At 42.9% G+C, this 21408-nt stretch overlaps 1 protein-coding gene and 1 non-coding gene across 3 annotated transcripts in view; both read left to right on the forward strand.

Annotated features, from left to right (window-relative positions):
• Positions 1-1141: 1141 nt before the first annotated feature.
• On the forward strand, positions 1142-1283 carry LOC120361754 (small nucleolar RNA SNORA81). The gene has a single exon (XR_005577882.1). It is a non-coding gene; the product is annotated as a small nucleolar RNA SNORA81 (small nucleolar RNA).
• A 6088-nt stretch (positions 1284-7371) lies between these two features.
• Positions 7372-21408, forward strand: part of ABHD3 (abhydrolase domain containing 3, phospholipase) — a 49870-nt gene continuing 35833 nt past the window's right edge. For both annotated transcript variants that reach the window (XM_074383694.1, XM_039463843.2), the window contains exons 1-3: positions 7372-7670; positions 8466-8629; positions 9778-9960. In XM_074383694.1, the coding sequence (XP_074239795.1) occupies positions 7509-7670; positions 8466-8629; positions 9778-9960 (509 nt within the window). In that variant the 5' untranslated portion in view covers positions 7372-7508. The remainder of the gene's footprint in view (positions 7671-8465; positions 8630-9777; positions 9961-21408) is intronic.

The following is a 21408-nucleotide window of genomic DNA, read 5'->3' on the forward strand; positions in this document are numbered from 1 at the left end:
GGCTCAGGCCTGTAATCCCAGCACTTTGTGGGGCTGAGGTGGAGGGATTGCTTGAGGAAGGGACTTCAAGACCAGCCAGGGCAACATAGCGAGACCCTGTCTCTATGAAAATTAAAACAAAAATATAAGCTGGGCATGGGAATTCATACCTGTAGTCCTAGCTACTCAGGAGGCTGAGTGGGGAGGATTGCTTGACCCCAAGATTGATTAAAGGTGTTCAGTAAGAGGTGTTCACACCACTCTACCCCAGTCTGAGTGACAGAACAAGACCCTGTCTCACAAAATAATAATAATAAATATAAAATAGTCCTATAATAGATACACTGGTGGGCAAAAAATGAGCCATTAATATTTATTAATCTTTAAATGATTTGTGGGACCTTTTAATATTCTCTATTAGGTTTTTATTGCTGCATAACAAGTTATCACAAACTTAGCAGCTTCAAACAATACGTTTCTTATGATCACACCACGCAGTTCCCATGGGTCACAGGTCCAGGCATAACGTAACTGGGTCCTCTAATCAGGGACTCACAGGCTGAAGCTAAAATGTTGACCATGCTGTATGTTCATCTGGAGATTTGACTGGGAAAGAATCTCTTTCCATGCTCATTCAGGTTGTCGGCAGAATTCATTCCCTTGCAATTGCAGGACTCAGGTCACCAGTGTTTAGTGTTTTGCAGTTGTCTGATGGAGGCCGCCCATAGATCCCCGAAGCTGCCTATACTGTGCTGCTATGTGGCTCTCTCCAGGGCAAATCACATGGCTGCTAGCTCAAGGCTGAAAGGACAGTCAAGCTCCATTCTGCTAAGAAGGAGTCTTACATAATATAGTGTAATCACAGGAGTGTTGACATCACATCATCTTTGCTATCTCTATTGTATTGGTGGGATGTGAATGACAGGTCCTAACTACACTCAATGAGAAGGGCATCAGAAGGCAGAGATCACTGAGGGTCTCCTTAGGGTCTGCCCACCACACATTCTCTATGCAATTCTGATTTCTCCTTGAAATACAAATAATAGAAAAAAATGACAAAGAGCTTCATGAGCATTTTATACTGACCTATAAAGGTCAACTGTGCTGCTTTAGGTCTGTTGCTTCAAGTATATGTTTGATCAGGATTTTTAAAAATTAACATAACTTCTTGTATAAGCACTGTGCTAAAATTGCAAAAACTAGGACCATATCTTGGTGTTTGTAATAATGCTAGCAAGTACATACAAGAATAAACATAACAGCATTAGATTGTGAAGACTGGGGTGAGGTCAGGTGCAGTGGCTCACACCTATAATCCCAGCACTTTGGGAGGCCAAGGCAGGAAGATTGTTTGAGCCCAGGAGTTCAAGACCAGCCCAGACAACACAGAGAGATCCAGTCTCCACAAAAAAGAAAAAACTTAGCCAGACATGGTGGCATGGGCCTGTGGTCCCAGCTACTTGGGAGGCTGAGGCAGGAGGATCGCTTTAGCCTGGGAGGTTTAGGCTGCAGTGAGCCATGATCACACCACGCACACCAGCCTGAGTGACAGAGCAAGACCCTGTCAAAAAAAAAAAAAAAAAGGAAGGGAGGGAGGGAAAGAAAGAAAGAGAGAGAGAGAGGAAGGAAGGAAGGAAGGAAGGGAGGGAGGGAGGGAAAAGAAAAGAAAAGAAAAAAGAAAAGAAAAGAAAAGAAAAGAAAAGAAAAGAAAAGAAAAAAGAAAAGAGAAAGATGATACCAAAGTGACACTAGTCATGAGCTCTTGTGAGGAAAGTTACTGGCTTTATCCTCTTTAGACTGCTGGTGTGGATATAAAAGATGGGTCTAGCTGGGCACAGTGGCTCACGCCTGTAATCCCAGCATTTTGGGAGGTCAAAGTGGGTGCATCATTTGAGGTCAGGCGTTTAAGACCAGCCCGGCCAACATGGTGAAACTCATCTCTACTAAAAATACAAAAAGAAGGCGGGGGATCACCTGAAGTCAGGATTTCTAGACCAGCCTGGCCAACACAGTGAAACCCTGTCTCTACTAAAAATACTAAAAAATGCTAACGAAAATTAGCCAGGCATGGTGGCAGGGACCTGTAATCCCAGCTACTCAGGAGACTGAGGCAGGAGAATTGCTTGAACCCAGGAGACAAAGGTTGGAGCGGGCCAAGATTGCATTACTGCACTCTAGCCTGGGCAACAGAGTGAGACTGTCTCAAAAAGTAAAAATAAAATTAAATAAAAGATGGGATCTGGAAAATCTTTCTTTCTTAGAAATTTATTTCCTAGTTCTGTAAAAATTAAATGATAGGTGTTCGCTATCATTTAATAATATACCTGTGGGCTAAAAGATGTAAGTGCTATATAAAATCAGCCAATTATGTTAAACTAGCATATCTGTCTTTATTGTGGTTGTCATTAGCCTGAATAGAAAGGCCTTTAAAATTGATTTTATATATATATATATATTTGAGACGGGTCTCATTCTGTCACCCAGGCTGGAGTGCAGTGGTGTGAACACCCCTTACTGCAGTCTTGAACTCCTGGGCTCAAACAATCCTCCCACCTTAGCCTCCCAAGTAGCTGGAACTACAGGCACGCACCACCCCACCTGGCTAATTTTGTAATTTTTTGTAGAAATAGGGTCTCATTATATTGCTCAGGCTGATCTCAAACTCCTGGGCTTAAGCAACCCTCCCAACTTGGCCTCCCAAAGTGCTGGGATCAGAGGTGTGAGCCACACTGTACCTGGGCAAAAATTGATTTTTGGGGAAAATATTTGAACGCATTTTGTTTTGTATTGTATTTATCCAATAAAGTATTTCAAGGCCGGGTGTGATGGCTCATGCCTGTAATCTCAGCAGTCTGGGAGACCAAGGAGGGTGGATCTCCTGAGGTCTGGGTTTCTAGACCAGCCTGGCCAACATAGTGAAACCCTGTCTCAACTAAAAACACAAAAATTAGCTGGGCGTGGTGGTGCACACCTGTAATCCCAGCTACTCAGGAGGCTAAGGTGGAGGTTGCAGTGAGCCAAGACTGTACCACTGCACTCCAGCCTGGGCAACAGAGAGAGATTCTATCTCAAAACAAGAAAAAAAGTATTTCACTAGTAAAAAAAAAAAAAAAAAAAAAATTTAAATATAAGCATATTCTAAGACAGCAAGTGTCTTAAAAATTTTTGAAGCAATAATTTCATTTTTTTTGTTTCTTCATCACAAAGGTAATAAAATTTTGTAATGTGGCATTGTAATTATCAAAACAGGTTTTGGAAATACCCAGTTTTTGGTTCAAACCCCACTCATTTGCTATGGAAACTTATTTCACTTGCTGTTTGCTTCCATCTTCAGACCCTTGCACATGCAGTTCAATCATCCTATAAGAACTATTTACCGCCGGGCACGGTGGCTCAAGCCTGTAATCCCAGCACTTTGGGAGGCTGAGGCGGGTAGATCACGAGGTCGAGAGATCTAGACCATCCTGGTCAACATGGTGAAACCCCGTCTCTACTAAAAATACAAAAAACTAGCTGGGCGTGGTGGCACGTGTCTGTAATCCCAGCTACTCAGGAGGCTGAGGCAGGAGAATTGCCTGAACCCAGGAGGCGGAGGTTGCAGTGAGCCGAGATCGTTCCATTGCACTCCAGCCTGGGTAACAAGAGATAAACTCCGTCTCAAAAAAAAAAAAAAGAACTATTTACCTTCACCTCTTCTTATCTAGGTCTTTGCTCATCACTCACATCCAACAGTCTAAGGAAGATTTTCAAAAAGTATTTTTCCTCAAGCATGTAAGTTGCTCCATTACATGCTTGAAGTAAGCACCTGCATTCTTACTGACTGCCCAGCATCTGAACCTTCATCTGTGTCTGCGGACTCTTTACCAAATGAAGCAGCATGCATCCCCCACCACAGACACTGAAAATGCCAGATATTTGTTTTCCTATCCCCACAGCAGGGAGGAAACTGAGATACAACCTAGACTGCACCAGTCAGTTGCATTCACAACAGACTTTGAATAAATAAGGAGACTGTGAAATTAAGAAGCAGGGATAATCCATTGCAGTGAGGGGGCAGAGATGGTAACACCCTATTTCCAGAGGCAACAGTGTCAGGGATTTAGGACACAGCCTCGTGCCCAGTGTGGCTGGTGTGGATGCCAAAAACCATGGAGTGTAGCCCAGAGAGAGCAGTAGTATTGTCATCACAGGACCATGACTTTTAAAGGCATTGTTCCTAACTTCCAAGCCGTGTTCTCCAGCCCTTCTGGAGTTTCATCAGCTACCAAATGCCATTGTAATAAATTTTCCTTCTGCATATGGTAAGCCTCAATTGGTTTTTGCTGTTTGCTACTAAGAACCCTGTGTACCTGCTGCATCAGGAACCTCCCCTAGTCACCATACTTTTTATAATGTAATTGCTTAATACTCTGTTGCCACACTAGACTCTATGGTACTGCTCTGTTTTGTTTATCATTGAATCTTCAGTCCCCTATAATCACCCAAGAAGAAACTGGTTGGGTGAATGAATGAAACTCTCTAAGCTCTCATTTCCTCATCTATTAATTTGGAATAGTAGTTTTGTTTGTTTGTTTGTTTTTTGAGACAGAGTTTCCCTCTGTTGCCCAGGCTGGAGTGCAGTGGCACGATCTCAGCTTACTGCCACCACCACCTCCGTGTTCAAGTGATTCTCCTGCCTCAGCCTCTGAGTAGCTGAGATTACAAGTGCCTGCTACCACACCCAGCTAAATTTTTTTGTATTTTGAGTAGAGATGCCATTTCAACGTTGGCCAGGCTCGTCTCGAACTCCTAACCTCAGGTGATTCACCCGCTTCAGCCTCCTCCCAAAGTGCTGGGATTACAGGTGTGAGCCACTGCACCCAGTCAAAATAATAGTTCTAAAGAAAGATTGTGAATGTTTTTCTAACAGGAAGGAAACTTGGACAACCTCCATCTCAATCATCTCATTTTACAGACAAGGAACTGAGGACCCAAAAGAGTAAATAATTTGTCTAAGTTTGGTGGATGAGTTCAGGGCTGTTTTTTACTCCCAGGTCAGTACATTTTCTACACACCATGATGCCTATAAAATATTATAGGCATCAATGTTTTTGTCCCCCACCTCTACCTTCATATGTTGGAGCCCTAACCCATCAAGGTGATGGTATTGGGAGGCAAGGCCTTTGGTGGTAGTTAGGTTTACATGAGATCATGAGGACAGGGTCCCTATGATGGAATTAGTGCCTGTAGAAGAAGAGGAATAGACATCAGAGCTTTCTCCCACCACCATGGGAAGACACAGCAAAAAGAAAGCCATCTGCAAGGCAAAAGAGGGCCCTCACCAGAACCCAACCACATCGGCACCCGGATCTCAGACTTCCAGCCTCCGGAACAGTGAAAAATAAATGTCTGTTTAAGTCACCTAGGCTATGGCATTTTGTATAGTCCCCAAGCTCAGACAAACATTTTATTTGATGATATTTTCACTTTAAACTTAAACCGGGCCAGGCGCCATGGCTCACGCCTGTAATTCCAGCACTTTGGGAGGCTGAGGCTGGTGGATCACCTTAGATCAGGAGATTGAAACCAGCCTTACCAACATAGTGAAACCGTGTCTCTATTAAAAATACAAGATTAGCCGGGCGCGGTGGCTCACGCCTGTAATCCCAGCACTTGGGGAGGCCGAGGTGGGTGGATCACGAGGTCAAGAGATCGAGACCATCCTGGTCAACATGGTGAAACCCCGTCTCTACCAAAAATACAAAACATTAGCTAGGCATGGTGGTGTGTGCCTGTAATCCCAGCTACTCAGGAGGCTGAGGCAGGAGAATTGCCTGAACCCAGGAGGTGGAGGTTGCGGTGAGCCGAGATTGCGCCATTGCACTCCAGCCTGGGTAACAAGTGAAACTCCGTCTCAATTAAAAAAAAAAAATACAAGATTAGCCAGGCATAATGGCATATGCCTATAATCCCAGCTACTCGGGAGGCTGAGGCAGGAGAATCGCTTGAACCTGGGAGGCGGAGGTTGAAGTGAGCCAAGGTTGCATCATTGCACTCCAGTCTGGGCAACAAAAACCAAAGTCCGTCTCAAAAAAGAAAAAAAACAACAACTTAAACTGAAATATGTATGCATTTATTGGTAGGTAGCGCAGAAGGCAGGTGCAGGCATTATGAAGAATGTCCCATGTAAGATTCAAGTATGGCAACCAGCATATGCATTCGCGTTTGCTATGTGTGCTCAGGTGTGAGAGCCAGAGCATGAAAATTACTTCTACTCACAGGGAGTCTAGTACATACATTATTTTGTTCTCTCAGCAACTCTATAAAGTAAAAATTGTTACGCTGCAGATTATTAAAACAAGAGAAAAACAGACTCACAGTAAAGATAATTGAATTATTTTGGGTGCTGCAGCCAACCACCAAGTTGCAATGACCAAATTGAAGCTCGCTTATGACCCATCTCATGTCCCCATCTAAGTTACATCATAAAATTACGATCATGTGACATTTTTCATAATCTAGACAGGCCTTTCACTTCATTGGTCTGTTTAAGTCTTGCCACTCTTCCTACCTCTCTGAAGGAGGAGTTCATAATAATAGGCATAGGCTGTTAAATCTTCTTTTTCAGATTACCCGTAAGTATCCTGACTTATCATGCCATAAATAAGCTTAGGAGACCCTACTTCATAAATAGTTTCTTGTCCATGCATTAGGTAATAGGTGTGAATTTTCAGAAGTCTCTAAATTCAAAGCATTAATGAACCACAAATGGACTTTTAACATAATTGAATCCCGGTTACTATTCTTGACCTTTTCATTTATTTTCAGAAACCACTTCTCATTTAAGTGACACTTAGCTACCAAGAAGATTCACAGACTGATTCAGAGTCGAGTATGATGTCCTCACCGTTGAATGTTCATAGAATATTTTTTCTCTTTCCATAGTCTTCAGGAGCAACGCAAACGTCTAGGGGATGTGGGATTCTTATATGCTAACATATCTTTGGCATTAACTCCCCCAACTATTGAATGCAAGGCACACTTCCCCGGCATCCTAAACTGCTAATTGAGGGACACCGGCGCAGAGCGGAGTCGTTCAAGGTCACTAGGGCAGCAGGTGCGGGACCTGAACCGGCGCGGCCGGCCCGTCTCCATCTCCGAAGTCGGCTCAGCTCTCCGCCCACTCTTGGGACTCACCCTAGCCGGCTGTGACCTCACTGGGAGACCCTGGTCCGCCCGCCTTCCCGGTGACCCGGCTTGGAACCGCGCTTCTGGAAGGTTCCTCTGTGGCTGTCAGTGGGACGGCTCGGGGAAGCCGGGGCGGAGCCGGCGGCGGCCGGAGCTTCGGGCTACGCCTCCCGGGGCCGCTCCGCCACGCCTTTGGCGGAAGCCGCGCTCCGCCCGGCAGGAGACGCTGTAGTCGGGGGTCGGCGGCGGCGGCGGCGCCGCGCCAGCTCTTGCCCGCTCGCCCGCTCGCCCGCTCGCCCGCCGGCTTTCCGCCCGCCGGCTCTCCTCCCGCCGCAGGACCGGCGCGCTGCGCTCCAGTGGCCATGCAGCGCCTGGCCATGGACCTGCGGATGTTGTCCCGGGAGCTCTCCCTCTACCTGGAGCACCAAGTCCGGGTGGGGTTCTTCGGCTCGGGGGTGGGCTTATCCCTGATCCTGGGCTTCAGCGTCGCTTATGCCTGTTACTACCTGAGCAGCATTGCCAAGGTGAGCCGGGGGTGGCGCAGGGCCGCGGGCTGCTGGGCCCGGAGCGAGGGCAGCGGGTGCGGCGCTGGGCTGTACGGGCTGGGGAGGGCGGCAGCCCCCGGGACAGGCGGCGAGCTGCTCCCGAGCGACCGCCCCGAGCGCGCGCGGGAAAGCCGGCTGCCCCCGCCGCCCGCGCGCCCACTCGCCCGCCAGCTGGTGGGGGGTCCCGGCCCGGGGGTCCTCGGAGCGCAGCCCAGACGCTGCTGACTTCCGCGCTGCGGCGCTGCCCGGTTACCGATCGCGAGGCCGGCAGCGCATTCGGGAACGCCGTGGCGCTTTTGAAAATGACTCCCGGCCGGACGCGGGTGCTCACGCCTGTAATCCCAGCACTTTGGGAGGCCGAGGCGGGTGGATCACCTGAGGTCAGGAGTTCAAGACCAGCCTGACCAACATAGTGAAACCATGTCTCTACTAAAAATACAAAAAATTAGTCGGGCGTGGTGGCGGGCGCCTGTTATCCCAGCTACCCCGGAGGCTGAGGCAGGAGAATCCCTTGAACCTGGGGGGAGGATGTTGCAGTGAGCCGAGGTTGCGCCATTGCACTTATCCCTTATCGCGACTCTTGCTTTCCCTCGAGGGTTGGAGAAACCTCCGTTTCAGTCCTCTGTGACTGAATTCGTTGCGTCAGGCTTCCAGAAAGAGATGTAAGCGGAGGGAACCCTCGCGCAAGGGACAAGTCTGTGCCGGTGTCTGGCTTACGGTTGGCAGAAACTTTGCTCGTTCTGGACCCTTCTCTGATACTGCTTTCCCCTTCAGAAACCCCAGTTAGTGACTGGGGGTGAGAGTTTCAGCCGCTTCCTTCAAGACCACTGTCCCGTGGTGACGGAAACGTACTACCCGACGGTCTGGTGCTGGGAGAGTCGAGGACAGACGCTGCTGAGACCTTTCATCACTTCGAAGCCCCCGGTGCAGTACAGGAAGTAAGTGAATGTCCATTTTCAGTCATTTCTGCAAAATTACAGGGTTTTTTTGTTTGTTTGTTTTGGGGGGGGTTGTTTTTTTGTTTTGTTTTGTTTTGTTTTTGCTTATTCCCAGTTCTTGGTTAATAGAATCTCTGCTTTAGGAAGTATATAGAACAGAAAGAGGGAATGGAAATGGAAGGTGTGTCCCCGGCTCCACCCCCAGCTGCAGGAAAATACTCAGGTATTTGCCTCCTAGCTCCCGCCCTAACCACCCCCCTCCCCAAACACAAACACCTGATGTAAATGGTTTATTTTTAGGATGAGAGAAGTGTTTGGGGATTATTGTCTTCCAGTTTGTCATACATCTGTCAGAAAGACTCGGATCCTTTGATTATCTTCATCCATTCATTGATATGTAGCAGATACTGAGAGTGGGGGTGAGGTGAAAAGGATGCCACTTAACTTGGGTTTTGTGCAATTGATTCGTGTAAAATGACTTCCTGTTGACAGGCAAATGGGATCTTGATGATAATAGTTCTTGATATTTTAAAGATACGGTCCAGGGTTTATCAGGAACCAAGAGATTTAAATGGTGCCTGTTATTAATTTCCCTTAGTCATCTGTCCTTCTGGAGTTTATTTTGTTGCCTGAAACTTGCACTATTTGTTTGGGAAAATTCTCTAAGTTCATAAATACCGTGTGAGAAATGCTTTAAATTCTTTCAGAAGCAATTCTTGAAGCATGCTGTACAAGGAGACTGCATTATTGAGTCCAAAGAGCTAGAGCAGAGGTCAGAGATTAGATCAGCATTTTACTTAATTCAGACTTCCCTGTTGCATTAGTTGAGTGACCTCAATCAAACTATGGTTAAATGCTGGGTGTTTTGGAGTAATGAGTAAGTATTCATTTATCTTAATCATTCACAGTTCATTTTTAGATACGACTTTGTACGGAGGTTACTGGAAATACTTGATGGTACTAATCTTCATAAAATCCTTCTAATGAAAGAAAATGATCGATAGATGGAGATACGGGTGTGTGTTCATGAATGCTGGAAAATTATTTTTAAATGACCAAATAATGTCATATATTTTTAAAATTACAACAATATTAAGACATGAGTTAAAACATGTAAATAGTAATGTCTTCTTAATTATTCTTTTCAGTGAACTTATTAAAACTGCAGATGGAGGACAGATTTCACTGGACTGGTTTGATAATGATAACAGTACGTGTTATATGGATGCCAGCACCAGACCTACTATCTTATTGTTGCCTGGCCTCACTGGAACAAGCAAGGAATCATATATCCTTCATATGATCCATCTTAGTGAAGAATTAGGATACAGGTACCAGTAAAATCTTTCTTTCTTATTTTTCACCCAATCCATTCTAAATGAAGTACATTTCAGAAATACTTAGTATTTCTTGCATGGAAAAGCAATCCCTTAAATTATTATTTTTCTCTGCATTCTCGTTTTCCTTTTTTTTTTTTTTTTTTGACGATGCATAACTGCATCATCTCACGAGAAATGGCACTTAGCACAGTAGACACTCCATAGATTTAGGCTGGATTGATGGATGAAATTAGAATCAACTGAGCTTACTGAGCCCTGCTCCTCACCCCCAACAACCCTACCCCCCCCTCAATGGAGAGAGTATTATGGAGGGAGAATAGCAATTACAAACCCCTGTGAGAGTACACAGTGGCCCTCATGTCACATTCTGTATTTCAGCCTGGATTCACTAATCTTGTCACCCTGGCTCAGCTCCAAAGTGCAAAAAATATTCAGAATCAGCTTGTAGGTCATCCCTATTTATCAAAGGTGATCTATGCCTCTTCTGGCCACCTAAGTTTGCAGGTGCACTTGGCTAGTCTCCAGGTGATGATGCCACAGCTTTTCTCAATAACCATATTAAGCTCAGTCACCAGGTACAATGTAACTTTTTTGCAAGTGATTTAGCAACTTTAAGTTTCAAGTTCAGCTTTAGAATCTTAAAGTAGAGTCCTTGTAAAAGGCACTGCTTTTTTGTGCCTCAGCCTTTTTTTTTTAAGCTGATAGTAATTATTGTAATGGAACACTCTGTGAGTTGTATTTAAAGGAGAGTAGTATCTTTTGTTCACCTTGAAACACTTGTTTTAAGGTAAGCTGATGGTAAGTTTACCTTAAAAAAGTCATTTGAGGCTGGGCATGGTGGCTCATACCTGTAATCCCAGAACTTTGGAAGGCCAAGGCCGATGGATTGCTTGAGCCCGGGAGTTCAAGACCAGCCTAGGCAACATGGTGAGACCTAGTCTCTACAAAAATTAGCTGGGCATGGTGGCATGCACATATAGTTCTAGCTTCTGACAAGGCAGAGGCAGGAAGATCAGTTGAGCCCGGGAGGTAGAGACTGCAGTGAACCATGATCGTGCCACCGCACTTCAGCCTGGATGACAGAGTGACACCTTGGGCCAAAAAAAAAAAAAAAAAAAAAAGTTTGATGTAAAGGGGAAAATTCCATAATAGCTAACTTAATTTTAACAAGTTAATTATGATCTTTTAGAAATATAGCCTGTTTTGTCCATGAAGTAACATTCTCTCAGAAACTATGATATGATGTTCAAGAATTATGGTGTTCCAGAAATTTACTTAGCAGTAGCAGAAATTCATCATTATTCTGCATTTAAGCACCATCCAGTTAGATGTGAGCCTTGGTTGCTTTTTTTTTTTGAAACTGAGTCTGGCTCTGTTGCCTAGGCTGGAGTGCAGTGGCATGATCATGGTTCACTGCAGTCTCTTACAGGCGTGAACCGCTGCACCCAGCCTGGTTACAAGAGTGAAACTTCATCTCAAAAAAAAAAAAAAAAAAAAAAAACCACAAAGCACAAAAGCAGAAACTGCAAGGCCTCTCAAGTCCCAGGCTGAGAACTCCCACAATGCTACTAGTCAAAGCAAGTGACATAGTCAGCCCAGAGTCAAAGGGTGGGGAAATAGACTCCACTTCTTGATAGGAAGAGCTTCAAAGTATTTTTGCAATCTACCACAGAAAGCCAGGTAGTTTTAAAGACCACTAAAGAATAAAAATAGATCTGCATGGAATCTAGCAGATAACAGGGCTTGTGAAAGGCTGTGTAATATGAAGGAATGTGCATGGGCTTTGGAGTTAAGCTGGTTTCAGATGTTGGAACTGCCACTTTCTAAGGGACCCTGGACAATTAATTTAACTTCCCTCATCACAGTGTTCTCACCTACTTCACAGGGTTCAGTACGAATGTGTAAAGTAGGCTGGGTGCGGTGGCTCATGCCTGTAATCCCAGCACTTTGGAAGACTGAGATGGGTGGATCACTTGAGGCTGCGAGTTCAAAACCAGCCTGGTCAACATATCGAAACCCTGTTAACTGCACATGGTGGCATGCGCCTGTAATCCTAGCTACTCAGGAAGCTAAGACACAAGAATCTCTTGAGCTTAGGGGGTGGAGTTGCAATAAGCTGAGATCGAACCACTGCACTCCAGCCTGGGAGACAAAGTGAGACTTTGTCTCAAAAAAAAAAAAAATTGTAAAGTACTTGGTTGGGTGCCCTACACAAAGTGGGTGTTTAGAAGATGTTTATGTCGGCCAGGCATGGTGGCTCACGCCTATAATCCCAGCACTTTGGGAGGCTGAAGGGGGTGGATCACCTGAGGTTAGGAGTTTGAGACCAGCCTGGCCAACATGGCAAAACCCTGTCTCTACTAAAAATACAACAAAAAATTAGCTGGGTATGGTGGCGGGCACCTGTAATCCCAGCTACTTGGGAGGCTGAGGCAGGAGAATCGCTTGAACCTGGGAGGTAAAGGTTGCAGTGAGCTGAGATCACACCACTGCACTCCATCCTGGGCACCAGAGTGAGACTCTGCCCTGGTTGAAAAAAAAGGAGGGGGAATAAATAAAATGAGATGGGGACTGTTTGTCCTAATCTACGTGATGATAACCTGTCCATCGTCACTGGCAGATTGCATTACGTACTCTCTTGGATATTTCTTGCCCCCAAGAGGAGACAGTTGCTGAGCCAGATAAATTCTTTCAAATTTTATTAATCAGTTAAGTCTTCCACCTTCTGGAAGGTAAGTAAAATGAGAAAGGCCAGGAATGCCGGGTGCAGTGGCTTATTCCTATAATCCCAGCACTTTGGAAGGCTAAGGCAGGAGGATTGCTTGAGCCCAGGAGTTTGAGACCAGCTTGGACAACATAGTGAGACCCCCACTTCTACAAAAAAAAAAAAAACAACACACACACAAAACAGTGAATAATAATTTTAAAAGACCAGAAGTATGTTGAGAGAGAAGCCATCTTCCTGGAAACCAGAGGACTGGAGAAAAGGCAGTTATCGCTAATAATTTACAACTTTTGATTGGTAAAGTAGTTGGAAACCTTACCATTCATTCCACAAAGTATCCATTCAGTAATATAGCCTAATAGGTATTATTTTATGTATATGAATAATATCTTATTTTCTGAAATCCTTTTCCCATTCTCTGAATTGATTTCCAGTACCACAACAAAAACAAGGAGAAAAACAGTAACTCTGACAAAATCTGAATCATCTTTTATCTTGACTTTTTAAAATAGAGAGCCATGTGACTTGGGAGGAAAAAAAAAGAAAAGATTTTAAAAAATAAAACTGAGGGCCTTTATTTACTGTTATATTCCGCCTCCAGCTAATATTAACAAGAGTGACCAATCCAGAATTAGACAGTTATAAGTTTATTGAAATTTAGGCCATCATAAGTATTTTGGTGCTGCAAAGTACAATACAGAACCTGTTTTCAAGGAGCATACAGTCTATTCGAAGTGGCAAAGAGTATGCAGCAGAAAAGAAGTGTACATCAGAAAGGAGCAGGATTGGCTGTAAGTGGCAAAAAACTCATTAGTGACTTACAATGTAAGTTTATTTCTCTCTCATGTAAAAATCTAACAAGGTAGATTACAGCTTGTATGGCACTTGTCAATGTTAGGAACCTAAGCTACTTCCAGTAGTAGGTTGGTGCAAAAGTAATTGCAGTTTTTGCCATTTCTTTTTAATGGCAAAAACCAATTACTTTTCACCAACCTAATATGTTGCTTCATAACATGGATGCTTCAGCCGTAGCCATCACATCTGCATTCCAATACCCAAGAAGGAGAAGAAAGCACAATAGGAAAAGTACCATCTCCTTTAAAGATGCATTCCAGCAATTGTGCACACCACTTTTGCTTATATCACATTCGCCTGCTCTTAGCTGCAAGGGAAGCTTGCAAATGAAATTTTGGCAGGGGCACAGTGGCTCATGCCTATAATCCCAGCACTTTGGGAGGCTAAGGCAGGCGGATAACGAGGTCAAGAGATCAAGACTAACTTGGCCAACATGGTGAAACCCCATCTCTACTAAAAATACAAAAACTAGCTGGGCATGGTGGTATGAGCCTGTAGTCCCAGCTGCTCAGGAGGAGGCAGAAGAATTGTCTGAACACGGGAAGCAGAGGTTACAGTAAGCCGAGGTTATGCCACTGCACTCTAGCCTGGCGATTGAGCAAGACTGCCTCAAAAAAATTTTTAAAAAGAGGGCAACAGATCACTTGAGGGATTTTTGCAAGATTGTAGACTTGTGTTTTAAGACATTTTTTACTGTCTTGTCTATTTGCTACTGAGAGAAAGAGCTAATGTTTTGGTATGGTTTGACAGAATCAGGATCTCTTATTCTTCATTGCAGAGCCCACCTGCTGGTAGCAAGGATGTTGCTGTTCATCATTTATATTCTTTTTTTTTTTTTTAATGCATTTTAGGTTTGGGGGTACATATGAAGAACATGCAAGATTGTTGCATAGGTACTACACACATGGCAGTGTGGTTTGCTGCCTTCCTTCCCCTCACCTGTATCTGTCATTTCTCCCCATGCTATCTCTTCCCACCTCCCCACCTCCCTGTCCCTCCCCCATTTCCCCCCAACAGACCCCAGTGTGTAGTGCTCCCCTCCCTGTGTCCATGTGTTCTCATTGTTCAACACCCACCTATGAGTGAGAACATGTGGTGTTTGATTTTCTGCTCTTGTGTCAGTTTGCTGAGAATGGTGGTTTCCAGGTTCATCCATGTCCCTACAAAGGACGCAAACTCATCGTTTTTGATGGCTGCATAATATTCCATGGTGTATATGTACCACATTTTCCCTGTCCAGTCTATCATCGATGGGCATTTGGGTTGGTTCCAGGTCTTTGCTATTGTAAACAGTGCTGCAGTGAACATTCGTGTGCATGTGTCCTTATAGTAGAATGATTTATAATCCTTTGGATATATACCCAGTAATGGGATTGCTGGGTCAAATGGGATTTCTATTTTTAGGTCATTGAGGAAGCGCCACACTGTCTTCCACAATGGTTGAATTAATTTACATTCCCACCAACAGTGTAAAAGTGTTCCTATTTGTCCACATCCTCTCCAGCATCTGGTGTCTCCAGATTTTTTTAATGATCGCCATTCTAACTGGTGTGAGATGGTATCTCATTGTGGTTTTGATTTGCCTTTCTCTAATGACCAGTGATGATGAGCATTTTTTCATATGTTTGTTGGCCTCCTGTATGTCTTATTTTGTTAAGTGTCTGTTCATATCCTTCGCCCATTTTTGAATGGGCTTGTTTGTTTTTTTCTTGTAGCTCCGTTTTAGTTCTTTGTAAATTCTGTATATCAGCCCCTTGTCAGATGGGTAGACTGCAAAAATTTTTTCCCATTCTGTTGGTTGCCGATTCACTCTACTGACTGTTTCTTTTGCCGTGCAGAAGCTGTGGAGTTTGATTAGGTCCCATTTGTCTATTTTGGCTTTTGTTGCCATTACTTTTGGCATTTTGGTCATGAAGTCCTTGCCTACGCCTATGTCCTGAATGGTTTTGCCTAGATTTTCTTCTAGGGTTTTTATGGTGTTAGGTCTGATGTTTAAGTCTTTAATCCATCTGGAGTTAATTTTGGTGTAAGGTGTCAGGAAGGGGTCCTGTTTCTGCTTTCTGCACATGGCTAGCCAGTTTTCCCAACACCATTTATTAAACAGGGAATCCTTTCCCCATTGCTTGTTTTTGTCAGGTTTGTCAAAGATCAGATGGTTGTAGATATGTTGTATTTCCTCTGAGGCCTCTGTTCTGTTCCATTGGTCTATATCTCTGTTTTGGTACCAGTACCATGCTGTTTTGATTACTGTAACCTTGTAGTATAGTTTGAAGTCCAGTTCTTAAGAGAGCCTCAATGTGGGAGATGATTTAAAAGTGATTAAAATTTGCTTCTAAATGTAGTCCTGGCTGGGCTTAAAATTTTTAAATTTCAAATCTACATTTAATTTTTTTTTTTTTTTATAAAGACGGGGTTTCACCATGTTGGTCAGGCTGGTCTTGAACTCCTGACCTCAGGTGATCCGCCTGCCTTGGCCTCCAAAGTGCTTGGATTACAGGCATGAGCCACCGCATCCAGCCTTCTACATTTAAATTTTAACACTTTGACAGGGCAACAGAGTCTGCGATTTAAAAAAATAAGTTTTAACACTTAAAATTTTAAATCTACAAAATTCCAACACTTTGGAAGGCCAAGGCAGGTGGATCACGTGAGGTCAGGAGTTTGAGACCAGCCTGACCAACATGGTGAAACCCCATCTCTACTAAAAATACAAAAATTAGCCGGGCATGGTGATGCCCACCTATAATCCCAGCTACTCAGGAGGCTGGCACAGGAGAATCGCTTGAAGCCAGGAGGCAGAGGTTGCAGTGAGCCACTGCATTCCAGCCTGGGTGACAGAGCAAGACTTAGTCTCAAAAAGATAATAATAAAATTTTAACAAGTGAGATCCTGAGAGTATTTTATCTGGGGAAAGTAGCAAGTAAATGTCATTTGAAGTTCATAGCTCTAGATGCAGTTTAGCTTTTCCTGCAGCTTTAGAGGTGCCTTGGTGGGGTACAGGGGTGGGGAGTCTAGCTCCAGAGTTCCTGAGGGAGGAGGGATGAGAGAAGCTGAACTAAGGGAAACAAGACAACCAAAGGGTGAGTTCTGACCAGATTTCCCTCATCTAAAAGCAACGTCTTGGATAAGAAATCATTTTAAATTAACACCAGAAGATTTTTTTCTTAATAACTCATTTTGTTGTTGTTGTTAAAATAATTTGGTTTTTAAACTTCTGGGAATAAGGCAGTTAACTGATCATTTGTGAAACTAGCTTGATTAATGTGTTAGAAAGCACTGGATGATTAGCTTCATTCATGTTATTCTAGAAAAAGTTATGGTAGAGACTGACAAGTGGTCCCATTCTCCAGGGCACTAATTGTTAGCTGTTCCACTATAGCATGGCACCTCAATTAAACTTTCAGGGACAGAGCTCTTTTTTATCAGAGTTGGCATGTTCTCAAAAGGGTACTCTGTGTTCAGAGCACCCGTCTTCTTTGGCAAAAGAGACCTGAATGTTACAGCTTAGGTAGTGCTGGGCAGCAAAGTAAGGTGGTTAAGTGGATTCTTGAGTCAGATCTGCCTGGGTTCAGATCCTAGCTCTGTCACATACTATGTGTCTACACACAGACAAACTATATCGTTGCTCAGCACCTCAGTTTTCTCATCTGTAACAATACCTGGGCCTCATAGGATTGTGAGGATTGCATGTAATGTATATGAAGAATGTTGTCTAGTACCTGACCTATAGCAAACATTTTGTAAGTATTAACTGTGAAACCTTAAGAAGTGAATCAGGACTATTGTATGGCTTAGGAAAGAGCCCCACTCTTGTAGTCTCATCAGATTGAAATGAGATACTTACTGCCTACACCTTACAATGATTAATACCAAGAAGATGCCATTCCAAGAGGGCCCAGAGACAACAGTGTGCCTGGCAAGCCAAAGGGTAGTACAGAGAGAAGGAAGGAAATGTCTTGCTAAGGTAGAGTGTCTGCCGGAATTGACATTATCCTGTAATCCATGTCTCTGAGTCTGTAGTTTCCAGCAGTGACTTGTGACACTGGAATAACAACAGTTGTTTACACTATAAATCTAGAGCCCTTTGGTTATTAAATAGGTCCAGTTCAACTGGGTGTTTATTGACAAAGTCTACAAAAACATCAAAGAGACATAGCTAGAATTCAAATGAGTGAAGTGAAATATGAGAATATAAAAAAGCAGCTGAGTAAATTTCAGGATCAGAGCTACATAAGGGAAGGGAAACGATTGCAATAAAATAGTATAAGATCACTGAAAGAATTATTGATGCTAGTTGTATCATTAGGTTTTCAGCTTCCTCACATTGAGGATACCTTTGACTCCTTTTCCCTCATGGCCACTGATTTTGAAATATTATACCTAAAAAATAAACAGCGTTCATTAAATGTTAACTTACTCATCTTTTTTAAAAATTCATAGGGCCACTTAGACCTTATGATTGGCGAGAGATAACCAGAATTGCCACTTTGGTTGATTACAGTTAAATTTAGCTTTGCTGAGTGCCTGCCACATTATAGGCCCTGGGCCAGGCACTATATATAGGTTATCCTACTTATTATCTACCCAGTTCACAGTACATATTATTAACCCCATTTTAGCAAAGAAAAAGCAGAACTACAATGTTAGTAATTTGATCAAAATTAGCTGGTATGTGACAGGGTTAAGATTGAAATGTAGGACTGGGCATGGTGGCTCACACCTATAATACCAGCATTTTGGGAAGCAGAGGCGGGTGATCACCTGAGATCAGGAGTTCGAGACAAGCCTGGCTTTCATAGGTGAAACCCTGTCTCTACTAAAAATATAAAAAATTAACTGGGCGTGGTGGTGGACGCCTGTAATCCCAGTTACTTGGGAGGCTGAGGCAGAAGAATCGTTAGAACCCGGGAGACAGAGGTTGCAGTAAGCCAAGATCGCACCGCTGTACTCCAGCCTGGGCAACAAGAGCAAAACGCCATCTGAAAAAAAAAGATTGAAATGTACAGGCTTACTATATATAAATATATGATTTCTGTGAGGCTTTTTTTTGAAATGTTGATAGTTCCTGAAAATCATTCTTTACTACTTTTTTACACTCTTGGATGCCTTAGGCTCTTAGCTTGGGAAAACTAGCTTTTCCAGTCCTATGACTTTGTGTAACATGATAATGTATACCTGTGATATTGTTGGGACTCAGTTTTATCAGGGAAATTCAAGACATGACAGGCAAACAAGTCATGTTTCCTACTCGGAGAATAGATTTTGTAGGGAAGGAGTTGAAACAGGAGATAATGAGGTTCCTGAATTATGAATTGACTTGTACTGTTCTCCATTACCATGTTAATTACTGTTTGATTTCTGAAGCATCTTAGAAAAAGGTACATGAATTATGTTAATTTGTTTTACTACCTTTAAGACCTTAGTAAGCTTGGAAATGTTTAGATAGTATCATTTCTTGAAAAGAATGTGTATTCTCTTGTTGGATGTAGTATTCTATACATTTAAATTTGGTTAATATTGATAGTGTTATTCAGACTGTTTATAGCTCACTTTTTTATTGATAGAAGCATTTTAAAATAGATATAGTTGTGATTTTCTATTTCTCCATTTAATTCTATTTTTCTTCATGTATATGGAAGCTCTGTTAGACACATACACATTTAAGATTGTTAGTCTTCTTATGAATTAACTCTTTTTATCTTCATGAAATGTTCTTCTCTGGTCATAAAGTTTGCTTTATCTGATATTATCATAGCCATTTCATCCTTTTTTTGCTGTTTGTGTAATATATCTTTATTTATACTTTAACTTTCAGAGTATCTGTGTCATTGTATTTAAAGTGTATTGCCTGTAGATAGGATATAGTTAGATCTTGCTCTTTTTTTTTTTTTTTGAGACAAAATCTCGCTGTTGTCAGTATGGGCTAAAGTGCAATGGCACAATCTTGGCTACCTGCAATCTCTGCTTCCCGGGTTCCATTAATTCTCCTGCCTCAGCCTCCTGAGTACCGGCATCCACCACGACACCCAGCTAACTTTTGTATTTTCAGTAGAGACAGGGTTTCACCATGTTGGCCAGGCTGGTCTCGAACTCCTGACCTCAGGTGATCCACCTGCCTTGGCCTCCCAAAGTGCTGGGATTACAGGCATGAGCCACTGTGCTCAACCAGATCTTGCTTTTTTTAAAATCCAGTCTGACAGTTTCCATCTTTTAATTGAGATTTATTTATTCATTTACATTTAATGTAGTTGCTAATATGGTGGATTATTTTTGTCTTTTTCTTTTTTCTTTTTTTTTTTTTGAGACAGAGTCTCACTCTGTTGCCCAGGCTGAAGTGCAGTGGCATGATTTCGGCTCACTGCAACCTCCACCTCCCAGGTTCAAGTGATTCTCCTGCCTCAACCTCCTGAGTAGCTGGGATTATAGGTGCCTGCCACCATGCCCAGCTAATTTTTGTACTTTTAATAGAGACTGGGTTTCACCATGTTGGCCAGGCTAGTTTTGAACTCCTGACCTCAAGTGATCTGCCCACCTTGGCCTCCCAAAGTGCTGGAATTACAGGCATGAGCCACTGCGCCTGGCCCCAAACTCTGTTTTAATAGTTCTTCAAGCTTGTGAGACTGAGCATTTCTATCCAACTTGTATTTATCATTTGAGTGGTACCAACTACTGCCTTCCCTCAGGTGAAAAAAGAAGCTGTAAAAATGGAAAACTTACCGAGTATGATTTTCATTTTCCTAGTGTCAACTCCCATTCAGTTTCTGCATGCTTTTTTGTTGTCGTTCTTCTCTACTGCCTTTATATTTTTTCAAGAATATGTAGTTATTCTATGGAAGGCTTGGCCTTATAGGATCTACCTGGACATTACTAGAGGCAGAACTTCCTTACCATCTTTTCTTAGCCTGGAATTCAGAACCTTATGTTTATTTTTGTCCTAACCTATTTTTCCATTCTTATTTTCTATTATTACTGTCTGTGTAGCCACTTTTCAACTGATAATTGATTTTTCATTCCTTAGAACATTTAATAAATTCTCATCTTATATCTTTGCTTACATTACTCCCTTTACAATGCGTCTCACATTTGCCTTTTGCTGGAATCTTTACTATTTTTCAAGTCCTTATTAAGCTCTATCTACCTTTTTATGAAGCCTTTCTTAATCAGTTTTGCAGAAGGTTCTTCTTACCAGGTTTGTTCTTTATTTGATATTTCTTCTCTTTACATTTTCCTTGTTTTGAGGAAAAAATTTATATAGTTCAAATATGTAGGAAAAATAAGCTTTGCAGAACAATTTCCCTCATATACATGCCCTTTAGAATTGTTTGAGATAACTGTAAAAATTAATTGGAGAGAGCTGTTACAGAAGCTTAACAGAGGCTGGGCACAGTGGCTCATACCTGTAACCCTAGAACTTTGGGAGGCTGAGACCAGAGGATTGTTAGAGCTCACAAGTTCAAGACCAGCCTGGGCAACATAGCTCCCTATGTCTCAATCTCTACAAAAGAATTTAAAAATTAGCTTGGTATGGTGGCTTGTGCCTGTAGTCCCAGCTACTCAGGAGGCTGAGAATCACTTGAGCCCAGGAGGTTGAGGCTGCAGTGAGCCGTGATTGTGCCACTGCACTCCAACCTGGGCAACAGAGAGATCTTATCTCTAAAGAAAATAAAAAAGAAGAAGAGGTTTACAGACTTTTCAATCCCTTAGGAATAGTAGTTTCACAGCCAGCTCTTTCAGCTCTATGTGTAAAGTGTTCCCCGATGACTGTCAGAGTAAGCAAAGGGGTTAAATAAAAAGAGCTGGTTGTTCATCACCAGCTGGAGTGGGAGAAGGGACAGAATGGTAGACTTCTTTCTGCCATC

The sequence above is a fragment of the Saimiri boliviensis genome, chromosome 13 (assembly GCF_048565385.1).
Source record: "Saimiri boliviensis isolate mSaiBol1 chromosome 13, mSaiBol1.pri, whole genome shotgun sequence".
NCBI classification, from domain to species: Eukaryota; Metazoa; Chordata; class Mammalia; order Primates; family Cebidae; genus Saimiri; species Saimiri boliviensis.